This window comes from Natator depressus, chromosome 2 (genome assembly GCF_965152275.1).
Source record: "Natator depressus isolate rNatDep1 chromosome 2, rNatDep2.hap1, whole genome shotgun sequence".
In the NCBI taxonomy this organism is placed as follows: domain Eukaryota; kingdom Metazoa; phylum Chordata; order Testudines; family Cheloniidae; genus Natator; species Natator depressus.
The window spans coordinates 78,283,884-78,306,406 of record NC_134235.1 but is presented as its reverse complement, the minus strand read 5'-3'; the positions used below and the strand labels follow the sequence as shown (position 1 = coordinate 78,306,406).

Here is a 22,523-nt window from a genome sequence, read left to right as displayed (position 1 = left end):
ACTGGTCATTTCCTCCATTTTTACTCTCTTATAAATATATACATGCAGATCATTTGTAATTTTATGCAAAGGAGGGTTGGCTTCTTTGCCTACCTGGCACCCTATGAGCAAAAGCAGACAAAAGGATTTTGTTATTTTGAATCCTCTTGCTCCAACCCATTAACAACCATCCATTTTCTTGCAAGAGTGATATAGTTTGGAGTTTTTTTTCTTAAATGGGCTTAAATACCTCCCTTCAAAAAACAAACTTTTTTTCTTCCAAATTGACTCATGCAGCAAACTCACTCTAGCCCTCATTTAGCATGGCACCATTTGCCTTTTAGCAAGGCCAAAGGTGATGTAGATCAGGAGCAGTGCTTGAGGACTTTTTCACTTCCCCAGCTATGGTGTGGAAGCACTGTTCAGTTCATGCTGCTTGCAATGTGAGCAGAAAACCTATTGCATGGGAGAAATCACAGGACTGCATGGGATGGAGAAGGAATTGGGGAAAAGAAGCAAGAAAGGAGTAGGGCAGGCACCAGAATAAGGGGGAAAGCAGGGTAAGAATAAGGGGGATTTGAGGCAGGAAAGGGGGCATTGAGGAGGAAATTTTTGTTGCGGGACTGGGGAAAACCAGTAAGAGTGAGGAAGGGCAAAAGAAGATAGAACAGAAGAGGTAACAAAACAGGAGGAGACAGAAAAATAATAATACACCAGAATAAGATAAAATAGAGAAAAGCCATTCGGCCAGAAACAGTGCCTCACCAGTCACAGACAGGAGACATTGCCTCAAGTCGGGCCAATTCAAGTACTAAGAACTTGCAGGAGTGATTAGGGAAGGACTGAATCGCCTAAATTTAAGACAGAACAATATTTAAACAAGAAATGGCAAGGAAAGAGAGAGAAAAGGTAAAACATATCTCCTGATATTACAAATACTTCCACATTGCATCATAGTTTCATCCTCCACAACCGAGGTTTGGGATTAAAATCCTTCAACAAATTCAGTTTCTTCCCTTGACATTTCTTCTGCCTCCGCCTACTCCCTATTCCTCTGTCTGTCTCCTTTCTCCACTTCATTCTGAATCAGCTGCAGTGCCACTTATTGTCTGTCTATACTATTGGAGGCCTTTTTGGACTCCAGTGGGTTAATAGGTAAATGAAAACACACACACACACACACACACACACACACACTTTCAATAAAACGGTTAATATATGGGACTGGCTTCCTGCACACACAAAATTATAATCATGCAAAGCCTGCCCCATGATAGCTGTATCGTATAACAACTGAATTTCATCTCTTAATAGTTCAAACTAATTTACTATTTAATGGAAATAAAATGCCCTTCCCCTGATATTCAGTCTATTTTGACCTATGTATCATCCATCATAATAGTTTGTAAACCTAACAACAAAACTACTTCAATAAGATTTCATAGGAGCAAATGTGTCACCTATGAAGATCTCACTGGATGAACAGGGCCCAAGTCTTTAGACTACTGCTTCTTTGCCCACAAATTAAATGACTCAAGCTAGTTACAAGTCCATTTACCCAGCTGTGTTTGTGAGAAGTTAACAGTGTCCAATATGCATTCAATTCTGCCACTTAATGTTTGCATTTTTATTTATAGTCTACCAATTTGCTGTTATTCCCCTCAACCTCCATTTATTGATCACTGTCTGCTCATTTGTTGTAACAGCTAAGAACAAAGAAGTATCAGATCCCGATCTATAGCCCACCATTGTATGAATTCATCCATTATCCAACTGCAGTCAAACCTGTTTACCAGCATCATCGGTTGACATATTTTTTTTTAATTTAAGTCAAAAGGCATGTAAAACTGTATGCTATAAGTCTGGAAAACAGAGTAGTAGCCATGCCCTCTGAAAGCTAAAGCACAGTTTAAATCAGGTGTGAATGCAGTAATTATCCAATCTGAATAAAATTTATGGTGCACCAGTTCACAGCATAACTTTACCACGGAATTAATGATGGGCATCACCTAAGGCTTAAGCATTCAAGTGTAGGAGTAAAACAACTTGGGGGAGGGAGATGAATCTGAAGAAAAGAACTGGAATCAGAAATAGAACAGTGCAAGAAGCCACAAAGTGATAAGTATTGTTTACCTGTCAGTTGACATTGATTAATCTTGTGTTCTGTGATATCACTCAGTGATTCAAACACCTGGAGGCAGCTGTCACAGCTGTGCACAGCTTCTTCCTCTAACTCCTCCCCTTCTTCTGGCCTTTTCTTACAATCTATCACCTCTCCATCTTCTGCCTTGTCTTCTAGTTTACAGTTAGCATCTGAAAGAAAATCAAGACTGTGACCTCAGGGCTTTTAAGAACAGATCCTTTTAAAAATCAGATTGGTTCTTGTTGTTACCAAGAAGCAGAAATACATTTGGCATGAGCCTGCTGCACAGGAGAAACACACTTTAGATTTTATTGCTAAATAAGCAGAGGAAACCTCTTTCCTTAACTTTTTTTCTATTCTTGATGATGAAATAAATTTTCCCTCTACCTTAACTAAACCGCACTCTCCACCTTTCAAACAACTCTCCCATACTTCAGTGTTAACTTTATCAATTCTTTCACAGATTATCCAGGGGCTTTGATCACAATAAGGAAGGAAATATTACCTTTACAATTAAACAGTGTTCAATGAAAATTTAAAAAAAAACAACAACAACGAGTTTAGGAGAGTTTCTTTTCACAGTTAACTGTAGTATTTCACAGGAAATTACCAGAATTAAATAAAAGATTAAAATAAACTGAACTGATTAACATACTGATGAAATTGTTCTGTATTTCATAAGCCAGTCTTAATACTCTATCACCCTATTACTTGATGTAGAACAATACTACAGAAAAAACTATGCTTTGGGTTAAAGTTATATGTATGTGCTTTAACTTGGATACAATTTAACTAAAGAATAAGCTGGATGGATTCCTTGTTTTGCCAGATCATGGGAAGCTGGAAACTAACTGTTGTAAATTGTAACTACTCCACAAGGACACCTTTCTTTTGTTTGGGACAACAAGTGTTTTGAGGATCACTGGGACAAGCTAGTCCTAACCCCAAAATAGCAGGCATGATCCCACTATCAAGTTCTAAGTTAAATGTGTCAGGTGATCTCAGCCAAATCCCTTGAGCACAGTAGGAACCATACAATTCATTGCACTACCTCAGCTCTGTAAATGACTAATGCTGGAATGAGGTTAAACGAAGAGTAATTTAGGTTGACTTTTCTTCTTTTGAGGTAGAGTACACTGTGGTGCCTTAACTATTCCTGACTTTTTGCCCATTTTACTAAGCGTTTCCCCCAAAGACAGAAATAAAACAATCTGTCTTCTCCAATAAAGCAAACTGGCAGTTTACTTTTGTTCTTCTCAGGAACCACAATACAACAAATGTGTGTAGGAACCCACACATTTTACTACTTTTTTCCATATGGACAGCCTCATCTGCTTTTCAGACATTTGAGAACGCTTCACTTTATGCAGCTGCAGTAAGTCACCTGAGAAAATAAATTCTTAATAAAAACACAGAGAAAGAAGTACAGTTAGGACCTAATCCTTTTCTGTCTGCTACAAAAGCCATCATCACCACTCCTCCATGACGAGATGCCTGCAATGGTACAGTTGCCACGAATACCAACCATTCCCTACATCTGCCACAACTGTCATGGCTCTTACCATCTCCCTGAAACCTGCAATAAACACTGCTGCCCTTCAAATAATTTACCAACGATAGAGGATACTTATGCATAAACCAGAAATGAAACAGACCTGTCATTAAGTGAGCTTCCTCACACTATGTGGCTCATGAGCTAAGCCAGAAGAATGTCTCTGACAGGATAAAGGGCAAGGTTTGTTTTTAAAGGGAGTTATATTACAGAGCATCAACAAATGAGTGAAAGAAGTAAGTGTGGTGAATGGGTATGTTTGCTCTGTTAAACCACACCTACATACATGGCAAGATTCTTACAATTTTAAATTTCTTGATGCTAGAATAAGAACATTAACTCAGGCAGCTACTTCCAAATTAAGTAGTAGTATGCAGACTAACATTGCCAAAAATGACACCATCTGAACCTAGGAAAGCTCTTCTGCCATTTTTAAATTCTGGATCTGGATCTAAACAATCTGTGTACCAGTAACATTTTCCAAGTTCTTCAGTAAGCTTAACAGAGTAGTTAAAATACCACTAGGTTACAAGCAGTTCAGGAAAAGAAATAATTGTCTTCACTCTTGCAAACTGACCCCAACATCATTAAACACGTGTTGGAAGGTAGCACGTGCATATTGCATACTGTTAGTTGTTCAGCTCAGGCTCCCAGCTTCATCTCATAAAACTGACAGCACTCAGGGACATGTGGGCACTGGGTCTGAATTTTAACATGAGTATTTAAATGATGCACATAAAGTTTACAGACCTGTTTGCTTTAACTACCATGCTTTAAAAAAAAAAAAAGGGGGGGGGGGGCCAAAAATTCAAGAACTATTGTTCATGAATACTGGCACTTTACAAGAATCCAACACCACAACACACACACCTTAGCACACAAAACATGAAGAATTGCTCAAGCCAAAGCTTACTACGTAGATACTAGTTATTAAAATTAAAATAATTTTAACAGTAATAAAAATGTTTTTGCTTCCACTTCTGCATTCACAGATATAACTCTACAGGGACAGGACTCACTCAAGCTTATTCCCTTTTGCAGCAACTTTAGAATACATGCTGTAGCCACCTGGCACATTTGTTTTTAGGTCAACACTTCAGGGGGACCCTCTGGGACCTAGGTTCAATTTTAGCCTATGATGCTCCTGTGAAATGAGTTCTGGCAGTCTCAGCCTCTCTGTTGGTGAATGCATTTCCTCCCTATTCACTGTCTTGGAGAGACACCACCACAAAATATATATATATTTTTTAAATAGGTCATATAACTTGGAGTCTGTGGGATGGTTTTCTAAATCATAACAGCAGCTGTCTTCCACCCCAGAGGTGGCTGTTCGTTAGTGACTGCACACATGCTTAGTTTCATCATTTGAAAAGCTCCTTGTGAGCCTAGATAAAACCTGGTTCATAAATGCAATATGCATGCAGTTGCATCTTTACCTCTTCCTAATTAAGGCTCGTGCTTTCAAACAGTCTGTATCAAATACCTCTAAGTACCATAAATGCCCCTCTTCACCCTAACATCTGCAACTAACGAAGCCACAAATACTACAGTCATCTATTCAAACATCTCCATCCCCAACACTTGCAAACACTAGCACTGTCAATTCTGTAAACTCCACAGCCATGCCCCAACTACCATCTATAACAAACACGGCTCTAGCCCCCACTACCACTTTACGATGTCTGCAACTGCACATGGCCTACAGCCTACATTTCTAATTATCTAGTATAGAAAGGAGGATTAGATTTGATACAGAAATGAAGTCAATTTATGAACACAATAAAAAAAATCAAGATCTGTCTTCTGTTACTGATTATGTTAACATTATTTATAAGTGGAAATTAAAAGTAGTATGATTTTCCCATTACTACGTTCTCTGGCAGGTGGTTCTGTCCTTCTCCTCTTCCTCCTCCTCATAAGGGATGTTATATCTATAACTTGGTCTAATAAAACTGCAACTTTGGGGAAAATGAAAAATTGCATTGGCTTAAAAGAGTTGGCGGCAATAAACCAATGGACTTCAATTAATTTCAAGTATGGGATCAGCTTAAGGCCAACCAGCAGAAATTCCATTCTGTCCATGTAAAAATGAGGTTTCACCACATTTACTTTTTATAACCCATATAAAAGTCAAGTAAAAGTAATGAATATCTAAAAGGCATCTCAATGGACTGGCAAAGACTATCTGTATTCTTGAAACTCATCTTACATATTTCTCTCTATGCAACAAGGATCCATGGCTGATCAGAGCTAAAATGTCAAACTACCATGAAAACTGCCCAGTTTCCAATACATTTCACTAGCTTCCAAGCCACTTCTGCATGGAAAAGTGCTGGCAAAAGAAAGGAAAACTAAGATCATGTGGTTATAATTATTACCAGGCAAGAAATATTTCTGCAGCTCAGTGGTAAAGTAAAACTATGTCGCTTTCTGCTCCCAGTAGTGTCCATCGCAAAACAACTGCCTCATTAAATCTCTGCAGTAAGATTAATATGCCGTAGCTGCACTACATTTATAACTTGGTACTCTATAAAAAGCACATTTAATGGTTAGAGCCAGAGCTTAGATACAAAGTATTACTATAAAAACTTCTGGCAATGTGGATATAGTATGGACTTTCCGCACTGCCTGGATCAGATATATCTGGAGTTATTTTTGAATTTCTAGCATTAAGTTCTTTTGATAGTCAAATAAATAAATAAATAAATATCTTATTCTACAATGAATGTACCAGAACACAAGATAAAATAGTAATATGAAAATAAATGCACAAACAAGATTTAACAACTCAGAGTTAATACAAAAATAAAAATAAAAATAGTAGAAAACTGGACCATTTCCTGACGTATTATTCCTCAGCTTTACAGCCCACTGTTTTTCAAATTGAAAATGTATATGGCAGTTATTAGTTCTCAAATTAAAAAAAAAAAATCAAATAATTTAGGCATAAATTCATTCCTGTGATTTAGAGAAACCTTCCTTTCTCTCACTTAATTTCTTTATTTTTAAATACAGTGTTTCACCTGCATTGCAACAAACACTAAGAACAAGATGTATACAGTACTCTGGATGACAAAGTATTTTACTTAACAGCCTTAAATGTATTCTTTACAATCTAAAAAGAAATAATTCAAACTATTGCCTATAAATTCCTTTTTTTTTTTTTTAAATCCTCTAATTCTAGGAATCAACCTGGAAAACCCTTAAGAAAGGAGGCCTTATAAGAGTAACTTCAGTTAAATCAATGGGGCTATCCCATGAATAAGTATTTATATAACTGTTTGCAGGACCAGGACCCTAATCAAAACCAAAACAAAAAAATAAAAAATCATTTCTTTAATTCTAGAAATCATACAAGAGGGGGAAACGCCGTTATTGTTAAAAGGAATGGATACCATAATATTAACCTACTTGCAGTACTTCTTTACAATTATTAATAATAAATTCCATGTACGTTCAGACCTAAACAAAAGGATTTATCTACACATCTCCCATCGACTTACATGAAGGGGGTTAGTGACTGGTAAACAAACTGAACAATTACCATTTTAAGCTTAAAATCATTTATAAAATAACTAGCCCAAGACAACAATAGTTTCATAAAGATGAATGCTTAGGGTTGGGTTTTGCAGGTGCACATGGTAGTTTGTTTGCAGATAAACCATCTTGGACTTTAAAGGTTAATGCTTCCCTTTCAGTTGGATACGCTACAAACAGCAATATTCCTGATTTTCTGACATGGAAAAGTGGGATCATTTTTTTCCCTGGGCTTTAGAAGTGCATTTGAAGTTGAAATTCAGTAAGATGAGAGCAGACTTTGAAAAAATAAATCTCTTGTAAACCAGCAAACAAGCACTAATGAAGGAATTCAGCATTACCAGTCTGTGCGGCTATCTGTCCCACACCCGCCTGCTGGTCCTCCGTTTCATTTTCTTCTACTGCCAGGAAAAGGTAAACAAACAAACAAAAACAAAAAAAACACAAGATGTTAGGTGGGTAGCTGAAATGACTCATGCGTCATCTCCCTAGTTTCAGTTCTGAAAGCCAGTAATGCTTGTGCAACAGGGCAAGAGAACATTGCCTAGTACAGAATCACTGCAAGGTGCAAAACCTCAAACCAGACCATAGCACCACACTTTGTCCACAAGCATGTAGTTTCCTTGCAGCAGAGTGACCAACGAGATCTCATGGATTAAGAAACAAGTCAAATTTCCTCTTGGATATCTGTTTCAATCCACTGTACTGTATTCTGGTACATAACTGAATTAGGGACTAAGACAAGGCATGGAGACTCCACTCACCTACTCTACATTGCTAAATGGGAACCTTTTCCTGGCAAAGCGGGAATGGGTGCTAAACCATTAATTTCCACTAAATTTAAGATTTTTTTTTTTAAAAAAGCTACCATTACAGTTGTGAAGATAGCCTTGCAAAAGTGAACCAACACAGTGCTGTCTTACTGATGCCTGGTCTACACTAAAGGGGGGATGATCGATCTAAGTTACCCAACTTCAGCTACGTGAATAACGTAGCTGAAGTTGAAGTTGATGTACTTAGACCTACTCACCGCGGTGTCTTCCCTGCGGTGAGCTGACTGCTGCCGCTTCCCCATCGACTCTGCCCGAGCCTCCCGTGGAGGTGGAATACAGGAGTCGAGGGGAGACCGCTTGGGGGTCGATTTATCGCATCTAGACTAGATGCGATAAATCGATCCCCGCTGGATCGATCGCTGCCCACCAATCCGGCGGGTAATATACACATACCCTTAGTCTGCAAACAGACCATACCAACATCTTTATTATGGCTCACAGATTCCCTAAGCACACACCACTCTGGCCAGACTGACTATTCAAAAACCCTCTGGGCAGCAGTGAAACTGACAAGAATCATGTCAGCTTCATTCTGTGACTGCTTTTGGAAGCTACAGGGTGCTGCAGAGGCAGGCATTGAAGCTATTCACAGCAGAAAATGACCCACCAAAGTGAAGGTAGGGGAAGAGTCAAGGAGCAGAACTACTTCCTTATTACACTCCCAAAAGCAAAAACTCTTTGAGTTGAAGGTGCAGTAGCGAAAAACAGTTCCTTCTCCCTTCCAGTGGGGAAAAAGTGTAGAGAGGAGACTTCATGTTTACAGTATCGCCATGTATTCAAAAAAAATCATCAGCAGGCCTCAAAAAATCATGAAAGTGGATATAAAATAACCTTCCCAACAGCTGTTCCCAAAAAGGGAAGTTTAGAGACCAGACAGCAGCCTTCCAGGATGTTAACAAGATTTGTTTTGTTTTGCTTTAAGTAGGTCTTCGCTTCTGCCTTTAAGGTATGTAAACTGGGGGACTAAGTCTTTCTGCAGAAATGCATTGATTACTTCCATCAGCAGAGGTACCAGAACCTCTCCTTACTAATGGAGGCAGACACATATACAGAGCAAAATTTTGTTAATTTGTACTACTGTTTGAAAAGCACGTTGCAGAATTTTGAAAATTAATACATAAAAACACCTGAAGACTACCTCAAACGAGCTTATTTTTAGTAAATGTACCATAGTATATTTTGTAAAAATAACTGCTGTTAGTATAGTACTCTGCTTTTAAATCTTTTCTGGAGAAATACTCTCCTGTATGAAAACTCCAAAGTGTGCACATTTTCAAAGTTCAACTTCCATACATGTTACATTAAAAAAAAGAAAGTAAACTTCTGACCAGCATGTTAGCAGGTAACTTTGTGGTTAGCATCTTTTTTAAACTGTTGTTCAAGCTCTTTATGGATTCTTAGTCACAAAAGAGCCAAGTAGGTCACAACAGGCCATTGCATAAAGAACTTGCCAATAACAGTCAACTAGAGTGATGTGTTTTGTCAGGAAAGATGAATCCTTGAAAAGAAAAATATGGTAGAGAACAGAACAAAAACAGAAGCCCTAGAATAAGGAACCTTATCATAGAGTTAGCCTACAAAATATGAACTAGTTCTCCTTTACACCATGGCCAGACTCTTCCTCCATCTAATAACAATTATTTGCTACTTTGGCTAATTATAGTCCAGTCCATCCTTCTGTAGCCACAAAGTACTAAAAAGGAACCATATTAAGTCTTCTCATAGCCTGTTTATTAGAACTTTAGCTTTCAGTGTCATTCCAGTTATCATACCATGTTAAACTCACTTGGATAAACATCACCCTAAATCTCATACCCAACTTCAATGTTTACTTCCCCAAGCATTAACTGAAGCATTGTGTTTCCTTTGAATAAACAAAGGCAATTTTCAACAATATCCCTCTTCTAGGGGCTTTACGCTTTATACCAACATGAGACAAAAGCTTTTGGCTAGCTAACTACATTAAAAATAAGTATAGGAAGGATATGTGGACAGCAGCAGCATATGTCAAATATTTCTAGTTAATACCATAAAAAACAAAGATTATTTATAGTCTAGGATTATATTTGTGAACAAGGGGTTTTGACTTTAGACCTTTTTTTTTTTTTTAATATATAAAGTATTTAGCATGGCCTACCATAAGAAGAGAACTCTGGGATAGTAAAAGTAATTGAATGCCAATAAAAGAAGAAACCTCAGGACATATGGAGAGCTAAAGCTTGTGTTTCCAGTCATGTTATGTTATGCTGCTATGGCTGAATATTAATTCTAGATACTTTTGTGACATCATTATTTCAGAGAAACAATATTTTTTGTCTGAACAGTTAAGTGCTTCTGACTGCACAGTCACCTGTTTTGCTAGCTGTGGAAATATTTCTTTGCTAACTAGATCAGAGAACATTGCCAGCTTCTTAAAGCAATAAACCATCAATTCCCTTTTATACAATTACATGATGAAATTAAAAAAAAAAAAAAAGTGTTTCTAAACAAGAATCACTCACCAAAACAATTGTGGCCCTGCACTCCTTCACTGTGGAAAATTCTATTTGAATATAATATTTTTTTTAAAAGAAGATCTCAGTCAGGGAAAACACAATTCTAGTATTTCAGCTGTCTCCACCTTTATAGAGGCTGGTGGATTTGGACTCATAACAGCATTTAAACTTTACTCAAAAATGCATTTCTAAACAAGAACTTTATATATATATATATATATATATATATATATAAAAACAGTAAGGGCTGTTGAGCTTTGCGATCCAAGAGGCAGAGCTACTTGTTAGCCCGGGAAAACTCTGGTTTGAATTCAGACTATCCTGCATGCCCAGACTCAGAGGGTTCCAGGAATGTTGAAAAACTAACATTGTTAGGGCTAAATCTTACTTGCCTTCTTATGCAAATCGTCTCTCTGAAGTCACTAAGTGGGGGAACAAACAGATTTGGCCCATAGATTCTGACAGCAGAGTTAACCTACTAATTTACTTCAACATCTGCTGTTCAGCCAGGATTTCACCCCTCCTACCTAGAAAGGTTGTCAAGGTGGCACAAGGCTTATGTATGTGGGGTAGAGTTTATAAAGCTAACAGTGGAAGAATTCACATCTTCTGCTAACTAACTGAGCTACCCCACATGGAAGGGTCAGTCTGTTAGTATTAGTACCCCAATTAATAGAACCAGACAGCAGTGGTGCATGCTTGGGGAGACCTCATATGGAAAAAGGAATGGATGAAAACAGAAATGTGGGAGTACTATGAAAAGGTGCATTTTCACTGAGAGGGAATCCTTTATGGAGAACAGAGGCTATGATTTATGGCTTTTGAGCTATTACAAACTATAACAAAATAAAAGCTACAGATAATTGAAAAAAGGCTATTTTCTTCTACTATGGGTAGGCTAATAAATTAGAGAGCGAGAGAGAGAGAGAGAATACATACTTCCCTGAATGTCTGAGGCTCTTTTCAGCTTGTTAAACAAAGCAAGAGAAGCCACATATCCCAAAATACACTATAAACAGACTGTTATTGATTTAGTACCCTTCCTAAAAACACTTTATTTAAGGGATGTGAAACAAAACAAAAAACTTAACACAGCAACCAAGATTGCTAGGGGCATGAGAAGATTTGATTTACAATATAAATATACATATTTAACTTATATTTTGCATTTCCTATAACTCAATATAACTTGCCATAAGCTTAACATTGGTACTTGAATTTAAAACTTATCTTCCACAAAAGTATTCTTCCTATGATGATTACTTTATAAAGCATGCATTCCATCTACATGTTTGAATAATATCTGCAGATAAGTAAGGGGCACTAAGTATATTAGCATAATCAATATACAATTTACAGAGCTACCCAGACAGAATAGAAATGAAACGTGTGTGCCATTATTTTAGTATCTAAAAATTACTGTAATTTCTGGAAGTATCTTTCTGCTTTTCCTCTCTCTTCATGTCCACGTACAAACTAAGAAGAGATACTTATTGCCACCATCTATGCATTGATATTTAATATGATCAGGTAGATTAGTCACACAGCAGAGGCAAATTTAACAGTCAGTACTGCAAAGTGCTGAGCCTCTCAAATCCCATTTAAATTCAATGGATTTTGTGCACTTGCATCACTTTGCAGGGGCATGCCTTTAGAACATATTTTAATAAAAAGGTTCAATTTGTATGGGGAATGCCAGCTGAAGTCAATAAAGAGTTATAAATGTAGAGTAAATTGCAGGATCACACCCTAAAGTAGTTCCTCTTGTTTATTCTTTCTCCACTTCCTCTACACTATTCAGACTTTCTTTAAAAGTCATCATCAGCCAAATTTTCTGCATAGACATAGATACAAGCACATACTCTCACTCCCACTGGTGCCAATGAAAGTCGCAAATGTGACTCTGAGGGGACAATACAATCCTACTTCAGTGAGGTTAGCAAACATATAAAGTACATTACAAAACTGTATTAAGACATCTTGTATTCTTACTGGTCAGTAACCATCCAGATCAAACACCAGACACGGTCTAATTTTCTGAACCACCTTAAACAGTAAACATCTTCCATTGAAGATGAAAGAGGCCGTGCTCTAGTGTATCAGCTAAAATGGGGGACTGAGGAGTTCGTAAAATCAAACGTCTCAAAATTACAACAGGTCAGTACATGAGTTGAAATATGGTGCACTGCATCACTTTCTTCTTGTCCTTCAAGCCACTGCCAAGCAATTTCCAATGCACCAACGGCATCAGAATCTGAAGGCACTGGAATCCGAAGCAACATTGACTTGTTCTTTCATTGACAGCACTTTTGTTATATGACCACCCCCCCCCCGGAAAAATGATTCACATAATTAGTCATTTGTGAAGACTGGTGTTCATAAAATTGAGGTTCCACTGTACCAACGAAGCAAAATTTCAAGTGCCATTTAATACTTTTTGTTAAAATTGTAATAATCCTATCAATAAATATATACATACATTTGAGATTAAACTGAACCCTTCCTTCCTCTTCCAGTGTGTTGTATACCCTGCCTCCCATTATTTTTAAACTGTAATGTAATGGTATTTTCTTAAAGCACAATTCACAAGTGTAAAGGATTCTTGGGGTAAGGGGTTGTTTAAAATAATAGAACTGAATGCTCATTATTACCACCAACCTTCACCCCCTTACACCTTCTTCTTCCTACAGACAGAGGCTGCCTCACACCCCTCTTGATATTCTTATCCATTTTACACACTCTCCTCTCCAGCCTGTTCCTCTATTGAGCTTCTTTTTCAGTTACTCTTGTATAAAAGCTAAACTGGGAGCAGTGTGTGGCTCCCAATTCAGCTGTGTTGGTTGGATAATATTATTCCTATGCTGAAATAGTAGTATTTTCTTAGGCAATACCTAAAAAGATAACCTTTCTGGTTAGGCACATTTAAAAGAAACGGACACACACACACCCCTTTGGACCATTCTCTTTCAACCCTCATATTTTTTATTCATGGATGACAGCATCCCAATGTGACACACTGAATCATGTATGGAGACAGTCACATCTATGGAATATTATGGGTGAGGAAGGCAGAAAAGAGACTCCTTCCAACCACACAGAATTCTAGTGTCTTTCTAAACTTGGAACCTATTTTGTTTTCAGGACAGTTAGACCAATTTTGAGTACTGACCTTGCCTCCCTAATCTCTCATCCATGAGCAAACACTTGGACTATATTTTAAAGTGTTTTTGTTGGTAAGTTGGTAACAATACTATGCATTTTACAAAGTGCCATTCATCCAAGAATCTCAAAGTTTTTTATAACATCCCTCTGAGGCATTATTATATCATCTCACAGATAACGGAACTAAGGTGCTGAGGGCCAAGTTCTCACTTTACTCCACCCCTTTTGCAGTTATACAAAAAGAAGTCAAACTGTTGCAATTCCACTGATCTCGCACTGGATGCAGTCCATGCAATGAGAACAGGAACCCCTGCACACTGCAAAGCAGTGTTTTGCATCATCCTGCAGGAGGGTACGGGAATGTCACTGGAGAGTGACAGGGTCATCCAGTGGGAACATAGCTATACAAATTTGTTGTACTGTCAGTAGACATTGCTAATAGTGCTGTTGCTCCGTGTCCTGCTAACAGGCTGTAGGAGAGGAAAGATTCCTTTTTGCTCCCTTCCCCTGTATTTAGTTCATTTATTTCAACTGGATCTGGCTCCAAGAAATTAAGTGACTTCCTCAAGCTCACTCCAGGCCTGTGTGTGCATGCTGCTGAGCACCCCCAAATCACACAGAAGTCAATGGAAATGAGGAAATTCAGCAGTTCTCAGGACCACGGCAAGACACTGGCAGAGCAAGGAACTGGCTTCGGGAGTCCCAACTCTAAGTCCAGTGCTCAGACCTTTTGGCAATCCTTCCTCCCTTCAGTGGTCACACTTAGCTGAAAGCTATTATTTACTTTCAAGAACATAATTATGGATAACCAGTCCAGCATGATAAAAATCAAGAAGGGAAAAGAATGTCCAAGATATTTTTTTTGAGCAGTTACAAAGCCCGTTTTGTAATAGTAATGGTTTCAGAGTTCAGATTCCTCATAATACATTACAGCTACATATAAACCATACGTTCTCTCTCTCTTTAGTAACTTCCGTAAGGCATAGGTGATGAGTTAAATGGTACATGGGCACTGGGACATAATTAAGAATTTAGGTTATTTTTGCAGGCCTCTACCTGCACCTGTACTTAGGAAATAAGGGATTAATTAAATGTTTCCCAGAAAAAGCTGAACTCTTTTGAAGAAAAGCACACTTGAAGCAATCTGATCTATGGATCACAGAGGTTAGAAACAAAAATAACCAGTGGCCAAAATGTTCAAACTTAAGTGACTGAATTTAAAAGTGATCTGACTGTCAAAAGTGATGAGTACCTACAGCTTTGTGGATGCTCAACATCTCTGAAAGGTCAGTTCACTTAGTTAGGTGCCTGATGTTAAGCAACGAGATTTAGACTTTTTGGCCACTTGCTCCATTCACAGAACTATAGATACTAAACTACAGATATTAAACTAATGATACACATTTATCTTAGTCAAAATACCAGCTCTTTCAGTGTTAATTTGCATGAGCTAGGTTGTTCTTTGTCTAAATGTTTATCAGGGAGTTGCTTCCAAGGAATTCACTTCTTTGTTTTACGATTTTGTACATCACCTTTTGTTCTTCCTCTTATCATTCCTGTCTTTTACTTTTCTGCAACCAGAAAAGTACTCAGTGCTCACTCCCCTTCCTCTCTTGATTTGTATTTGGCTCACTAGCCTTTTCCACTCAATCTATTCAACAGCTTCACCTTAAATCACAAGACATAAATTTTTTTCCAATGCTCTGGCTCTTAACTACATAACCCAGCCACTTCCCAGAAGTCACACACAAAGGCCAATAGTCAACTATTTCATCCACCTATTTTTAGGATGATAAAAAGTTGCATTGAGCATACATCTTGAAGTCCCTGTTGTTCTGGGATTAGAGGATCAGAGATTCCAAGGAACACAATTGCAAGGAAGGAAGTGAAGAATAACTAAAAGAGATAAAGCAAACCCTCCTCCTCCCCCCGCAAACCCACCACACACATTAGTACTATCAAAAGTTAGAAAATACGTTGATGCCATTAGGAAAAAAACTCATAAGCTTTCCCCCCTGACGACCCCCCCCCCCCGCTAATATACTTCAGAGCCAGAGCATATTTTGTTGACCAACATATAGCCTAGACTTATCAAGGGCATGGCCTCATAATGTCACTTAATGTGATATGTGTAAAAGAAATATTTTAAAATGAAGGGCTTTTTCCCTGTTAAATCCCTTCAAGACATTAATGAGTCAACAACGGAAAGTGGAACATTCTAGTTTTACAAAAGTATCCAGAGTGGGAAAATAAAAATCTCACTCAGAAACCAGTCATCAGGGATGTTGTTTTCTGATGTTCATTAAGCAGGTAAATACAATTGGAGATAAAGAAGTTGTAAGTTTTACTCCAGATCCAGGACACTAAAAATTGGGGGCAACATTGAGATTCTGAATATTTTTCCCCCACTGCTTATTTTTAGTAGGATATAAAGGTGTCAAATTCTGCTTCACCTGGGGCTATTTGACCAAAGGCTAGCACAGCCAGATTTAACACATTTCTTTCTAGTTACCAATAAAGAAAAAAAAGTGATGCAGTATCATTAAACAGCAAAACAATTTGCACACCAAAGAATAACAATAAAAATGTACTACATCAAATTAAATATATTGTAGGGTTTAAGAGATTCGGGGGGGGGCGTGGGGGGGAGTCAAACCTTGAAAGATACCATACTTATTTAAAAATGGAATAACATTTCAGATGAATTACTAATGCAAACAGTAAGCCCTCTCTCCTGTTCCCACTGAAGTCAATAGTGGAGGGGGGGAGGAGGAGGGAGAAGGGAGAGACACCTGCCATTAATATCAGTGGTGCAGGATTCAGGATGTTTTTAAAATGTGGATAACTGACAAGACTCCTATACTTAAGACTATACATAGTAAAAGAAGTTGAAGTGTAAGAACAAAAAGCTGCTGTAAATCATGCACTGTGGGCGTTCTTTAATCTACAGTATCTCTCCATTGAAAATAAATGTTACGCACATCCCAGAAGAATACAGGCCACATAATAAATTAAATCCTGAAAAACATTTTTTCTTCTTCTTGTACTTCAGCATTATGGAGGAAAAAAGTCTTCAAAAATAGTAAAGGAATGCAAAAAAATAACTTTTAAGGTAAAAAAAAAGAGTTTGTACAATTTTAACTAGTACTGTAATATTAGAGGAAAATACTCCTTATTTTAACTTCTTTTCATGAGGGTACTAACAGCATCTTACACACATATGCCACAAAAGAACTGAAAGCAGAATTTTTGGAACCAAACGAAAAACCCAAGAAAGCAGGCAGACGGAACGAACATGCTAATTGTAATGTGTTGTAATAAAAATACCCCCAAGATCAGCCCAATCTTTTTTTGCTATAGCACAGTCCCCAGGCATATGGCTAACTACTGCCTGATCATTATCCTGGCTAAAACTAAAGAAACTGAAGTTTAGGTGGATTCATATCTAACAGAATTTCTTTCATCTCTAATAATTGCTAAACTAGCATAATTCTCATACTTGAAGTGGAATGTGATGCATGCTAAGCACCCAAGTTGCCTAAAATTAAAGTTAAAACAAAAACAAAACTCACTACTGAACTCTGTTTTCAAAGATTCATCTTTTGTCAGACTTCTATGCCAAGTGTTGCATATGATTTAGAATTATTTAAAAGCTTCCCTTATACTATCTGACTACTATAAAGAGAGCAATTGAACAACTTTAATGCTTATGTTTCAATTGCTTTGTAGTAAAAGCATTGCACAATACTTTTAAAACCAGACAGGTACCTTTCCACAGTCCAACAGTTCAATCATACACAATTTCTGCTAGAACAAAATGTAGTCCCCACAAGGGAAAAAAATAAAATTATATATATTTGAGCACAATTCTGATTTAATTGAACTAGGATAAGAAAGTTGCATTTTCTCAATCTCAAGTGGGACTAATACTGACTTTTGACACTACCACAGGAGCCTACGGAAAACGCCAAATACATTTCAGACAAAGGCTATATCTACACTACCATGATAAGTTGACCTACACTACACAACTCCAGCTATGTGAATAACGTAGCTGGAATCGATGTACCTTAGATCGAGTTACCGCGAGGGGTCAACAGGAGAAAATCTCCCATCAACTTACCTTACTCTTCTCGTCAGGGCTAGAATACAGGGGTGGACTGGAGAGCGATCTGAAGTCGATTTGGTGGGTATTTACTAGACCCACTAAATCGACTGCCAGTGGATTGATCTCAGAGCATCGATCCGAGCTGTATTGTAGACCTGCCCAAAACGTTGAGGTTTTTCCTTGAGATATCAGAATTCATACCACTTTCTAAATCAGTGTTTCAAACAAAAAAAGCATTTAATCCAGAAGATGTCTACATGAAATTCTAACAGGCTTGGGGAGGGAGGGGATTTAAGTCCTTTTCTCATTTACAAATACTTAACTAAAAAAAGGTAGAAAGGGTTTTTTACAAAATTTATGAGATTTCAATACTAAGGCATGCATTTCATAACAAAGAAATTAAAGCTATCAAACCAGTTACACAGAATGAATTACAGGAAAGCATAAAGCCTTTTAAGAAATCTTAGATCATGGTGGAACATGTTATCCTACACGTCTCCATATTAAGAGCGTCTCTTGTTGCAAGAGTTAGCTGCAACTAGAAAACCCAAGCCATACTTCTAGACTTCAAGACCTTTTCAGGAATTTTTATCTAAAGATTTCAGCCACATGGCAACTAACAGTTTAGTTCATAACTATTTACAGATAGAAGGTTTCCAAGATACAAGGTCACCTGCTCCTGAGAAATGGTCCATTAGATTTGCACTGGTCCCAGAAAGCAATTGGATATCATTTTTATAATCCTGAAGTTGATAAATTTAGTTATAAACATTAGACATGTCAATGAGAATTACTTAAGGGGGGAGCATTTTTTTTTAATGAGACATGGGAATAATCTGGCAAGACAAAAAAAAGTAACTATAAATAGACTGTACTATAACATTATAAGATGGTCATTTTAAATCCCTTTGAAATTTGATTTGTTTATGTATACTTTTGTGTTCAATGTCTAATATTTTCCCTTTTTGGGTGGCCAGATAAAAGCCAACAATCCACTCATGCATCAAAACAAATGGTTTTGCTTTTCAGACCAAGTGGAAACTTATGAATGTTTTGTTCCCTCCCTATAAAATGATTATGCCAGAACCTCTGAGATCCTGAAACCAGGCCTTTCAGAAAAAGTTCTTTGGACCAGCCATACTGGAACTTTGAGTTGAGTTCAAAGGAATCATGCCAATAGTAATTGCTGTTTTTTGTTTAAGCTAGACTGTCTGCGGATTAGACTATAATCAATCTAATGAGTAACATCCAGTCCATGTAATTTAGAGGTTGTGCAGTGTGGGGGTGATAAACATTCAGCTAGTTGAGAAATTAATAGAAGTGTTACTGTTTGATGGGGATTTGAATGTTAAATTCTTTCTTAACTATTGTTACTAATAAAGCTACCTTTTTGTTACAATAATCCACTACCCTTCTACCTTAAATACCAATATTCCATAACATCTGTGCCTTGTATACAAGAAATGTATTATTGTTTCAAATTTATTTTAGAGAACTAGTCACATTAAATACACACACAAATACAGGGGATGAAATTGATCATCTTCATTCACTACCAACTTTGCAGAAGTTACAGTTGCAAATGCAGGCAAGATGGAAAGAGTACCTTGGTTTTCTCAAAAGAGGGCACAACTCTAAGAATCGCAGGGCATTGCCCTGGTATCATTTCAAGATACATTCCTGTTTTAGACATAATATACGTACATAGTACAGTGAGCAAATATTTTCCTTCTCTTCTTTCTAGGACCTAAACATTTAACAAATTAAGCCACAGAATTATAAAACTGGGTTACTAAATATCAGTACAAGGAAATTAATTTTGAAGTGACAAAGAAAAAGAAAAATGCTTAAATAAGTCCTCAGAGTTCAATGTTTCTACTAAATTTGCGGGACTATACCAGCTCCCTGTGGTGGCTTATTTAACACCTAAAATTTCTAGCGATTTTTCACACACAACTTTAGCCTAATGGATATTACCTTACTTTGGTTGAGAAGGATGGGATTTAAAGATACATTAGGACTGCCTTTTCATTCAAATTCTCTAATAAATATCTGGGTTTTTTTCCCCACAGATGACATGGATGACTACATTTTCATAAAAACAAAAGGAGGACTTGTGGCACCTTAGAGACTAACCAATTTATTTGAGCATAAGCTTTCGTGAGCTACAGCTCACTTAGCTCACGAAAGCTTATGCTCAAATAAATTTGTTAGTCTCTAAGGTGCCACAAGTACTCCTTTTCTTTTTGCGAATACAGACTAGCACGTCTGCTACTCTGAAACCTACATTTTCATAGCATCCATATGTTTCTAAACAAATCATTTCTGATCAAAAAAACTTTTAAGAACAAAACACAAATACCTCCAAGTGAAGGAAAAAGGGTCAGTAACCTAAGTGTGATCTCTTACAGAGTGTGCCAAGTTACAAAAGGGTTAGCCATTCAAGAGGCCAATTTAAACAAGACAACTGAATTGCTCTTTACCCCTTGCCTCCTCAGCTCAGGAGGTCCCAAGTACAGCATCCTGAATACATTTAGGACAATTCTGGCCCTCAAGCATTCTGAGTTTAAAAAGGAATATAAACGACCAGTCGTCCTCCCCCATCGTCTTCTCTTTTGCAACTTAGCTTGTTTTGTAGCTTTCACACTTATATATAGCTGACCTCCACTACCTCCCCTCCCTTTTTTTTAGGTATCTGTTTAAGATTGTTTTGATTACATAGAAAACATACAATAAGGATTCCTTTCAGAAAAATCACCATAAGAAATGGGATAAATAAACTAGCAAAATGAAAAATAGGTCAAGACTGATAAGTTTGATGCAACTGATTCTAAGTATATTAAAAACAACCTGGCAGTTTTAATCTTTAAAAAGAAGTTAGTCAATTAAGATATTCAAATTAAATATCTTGTTTTAAATGTCTCTGGATGGAGAATTATTTGCTCACCTATGCCCAAGCATGTATTTACATATCCCTGAAGTGCATGGTATACAGCTTTTCATAAACAATGACAGTCTTCCTTGTGCTTAGGTAAATGTTTTTAAAATATTGGGGGAGGCGAGAGGGGAAGAGGTAGCTATTGTTTGCCCTACCTTGTTTCTCATTTATGTCAAGAGCTGGTACCAGTCAATGAGAGTTACTAGGATAATTAGACTAAGACTATAGTTACCAGCAAACCAAAAAGAGGAAAAAAAGCAAAACAGAAGAAAACTAATTCACAAATGTATTTTCAAAAAACAAAAGACATTTAGTTATTAGTGAGTTCTTAACACCCACCATTTCAAATGAACATTACTTTCATGCATTCAACATACAAACTCCCCAGCATTCAACTGTCATTCTGTTTTATGTATTTACCCGCCTTGTCTCACTATTCCCCTAAGATACAAGTTTCAAATTATGTTATCAGAAGTGACAGCCGTGTCAGAAATATCTTTTAAACCTTTTTCCATCAGAAAAAGTTACTAAGTACATGACAAATTGCAAATTTACTGTGTATCTCATGTTTTGTTTAGATGTGGAAACAGTACTCATGAATTTAAAGAGCTTCTTTACATAGATGTATATAATAGTTTAATTTAGATGAGAAACAGTTTGGAAAAACTGTTTACTTTTAAACTACAGATCTTGCTTATCTCCTAATGATTAAGCTACTAATCATTAAAAAAGAACCTAAAATCAATGTTGCATTTAGGTTTCTGTTGAAATTCTAACAAACAACATTTGCAGTATTACTCATAGCTATTGCTTCTTCATTAAAAATTAAGATGAAATATTTGATGGACACAGCATTTTCAATTTAAATGCTATAAAAGAATCTTTGACCTTCCCAGCTGATTCATGCTGCTCTCCCACTTAGAAATCTTACAATCAGATTGTCCTCAGCTCAGAATATTACTAATCCACTCAAAAAAATGGACACCATTCAAGAAAAATAAAATGGGAAAATGAAAAAAGTCAGCTATTTGAACAAAGGCCACCAAGAATGACAATCTGCTTCTCAAGGATAATTACTGCTGCAATAATTACACATATGATGATTGATTTACTATTTGTATTTTTTTACTAGAGAAATAATTAATATGGCACGATACACATTTCTTCACTGTATCTGTGTTAAATATTTAACACTTTCTTAAGTGTATAGTATACTGTCACTAAAACCCAAGCCACTCCATCTGAAAACTAGGATTTTGCAATTTTCTCATTTTAGAAAATCTTAGGCTACTAGTACAAAAAGCAGACTATGCTCAGACCTACACATAAAATGGAAGCTGAATTTTTGAGTTAATTTAAGTGTTAGTTACAGAAAAGCACTTTTCAGTCTGTAAAATGTGTGAGTAGCACACATACACATGCTTATATAAATGAGCATGATGAAAACATGGTCCTATTCTGACAGAACAATTTACACCATTTTCCCATTAATTTTGTGTTTCTTCACCTGTACTAGATTTGTAAGTCCAACTCTGTATTTGTTCAGTTCAACTTTTCTGACATCTTATAAATATGACCCACTGATGCCCTACTTATTGGCCACAAAAATCATATGGACATGTAAATAAACCCTCATTAGGGAAGTCCAGAACTAAACCAACCAACAAAACTTTGTCAATTCATTTTAAAAGATAAGTGAAGAGCACCACATTTGTTCTTTGCATGCTGATGAACAAAAGCACTACTGAACTGTACAAACTTCAGTAAATTAAATAT

At 36.9% G+C, this 22,523-nt stretch overlaps 1 protein-coding gene across 8 annotated transcripts in view; it reads right to left on the bottom strand.

Annotated features, from left to right (window-relative positions):
- The window catches only part of ZNF521 (zinc finger protein 521), a 270,233-nt gene that overhangs the window by 244,377 nt on the left and 3,333 nt on the right, over positions 1 to 22,523 (bottom strand). For 6 of the 8 annotated variants that reach the window (XM_074944480.1, XM_074944481.1, XM_074944479.1 and 3 more), the window contains 2 exons: positions 7,553 to 7,612; positions 2,113 to 2,292 (listed from right to left, as the gene is read on the bottom strand). Coding sequence is in view for 4 of the 8 variants with exons in the window: in XM_074944475.1 (XP_074800576.1) it covers positions 2,113 to 2,292; positions 7,553 to 7,612 (240 nt within the window). In the remaining 4 variants the exon portion in view is untranslated. The remainder of the gene's footprint in view (positions 1 to 2,112; positions 2,293 to 7,552; positions 7,613 to 22,523) is intronic. The other 2 variants (XM_074944476.1, XM_074944477.1) reach the window with 2 other exon arrangements.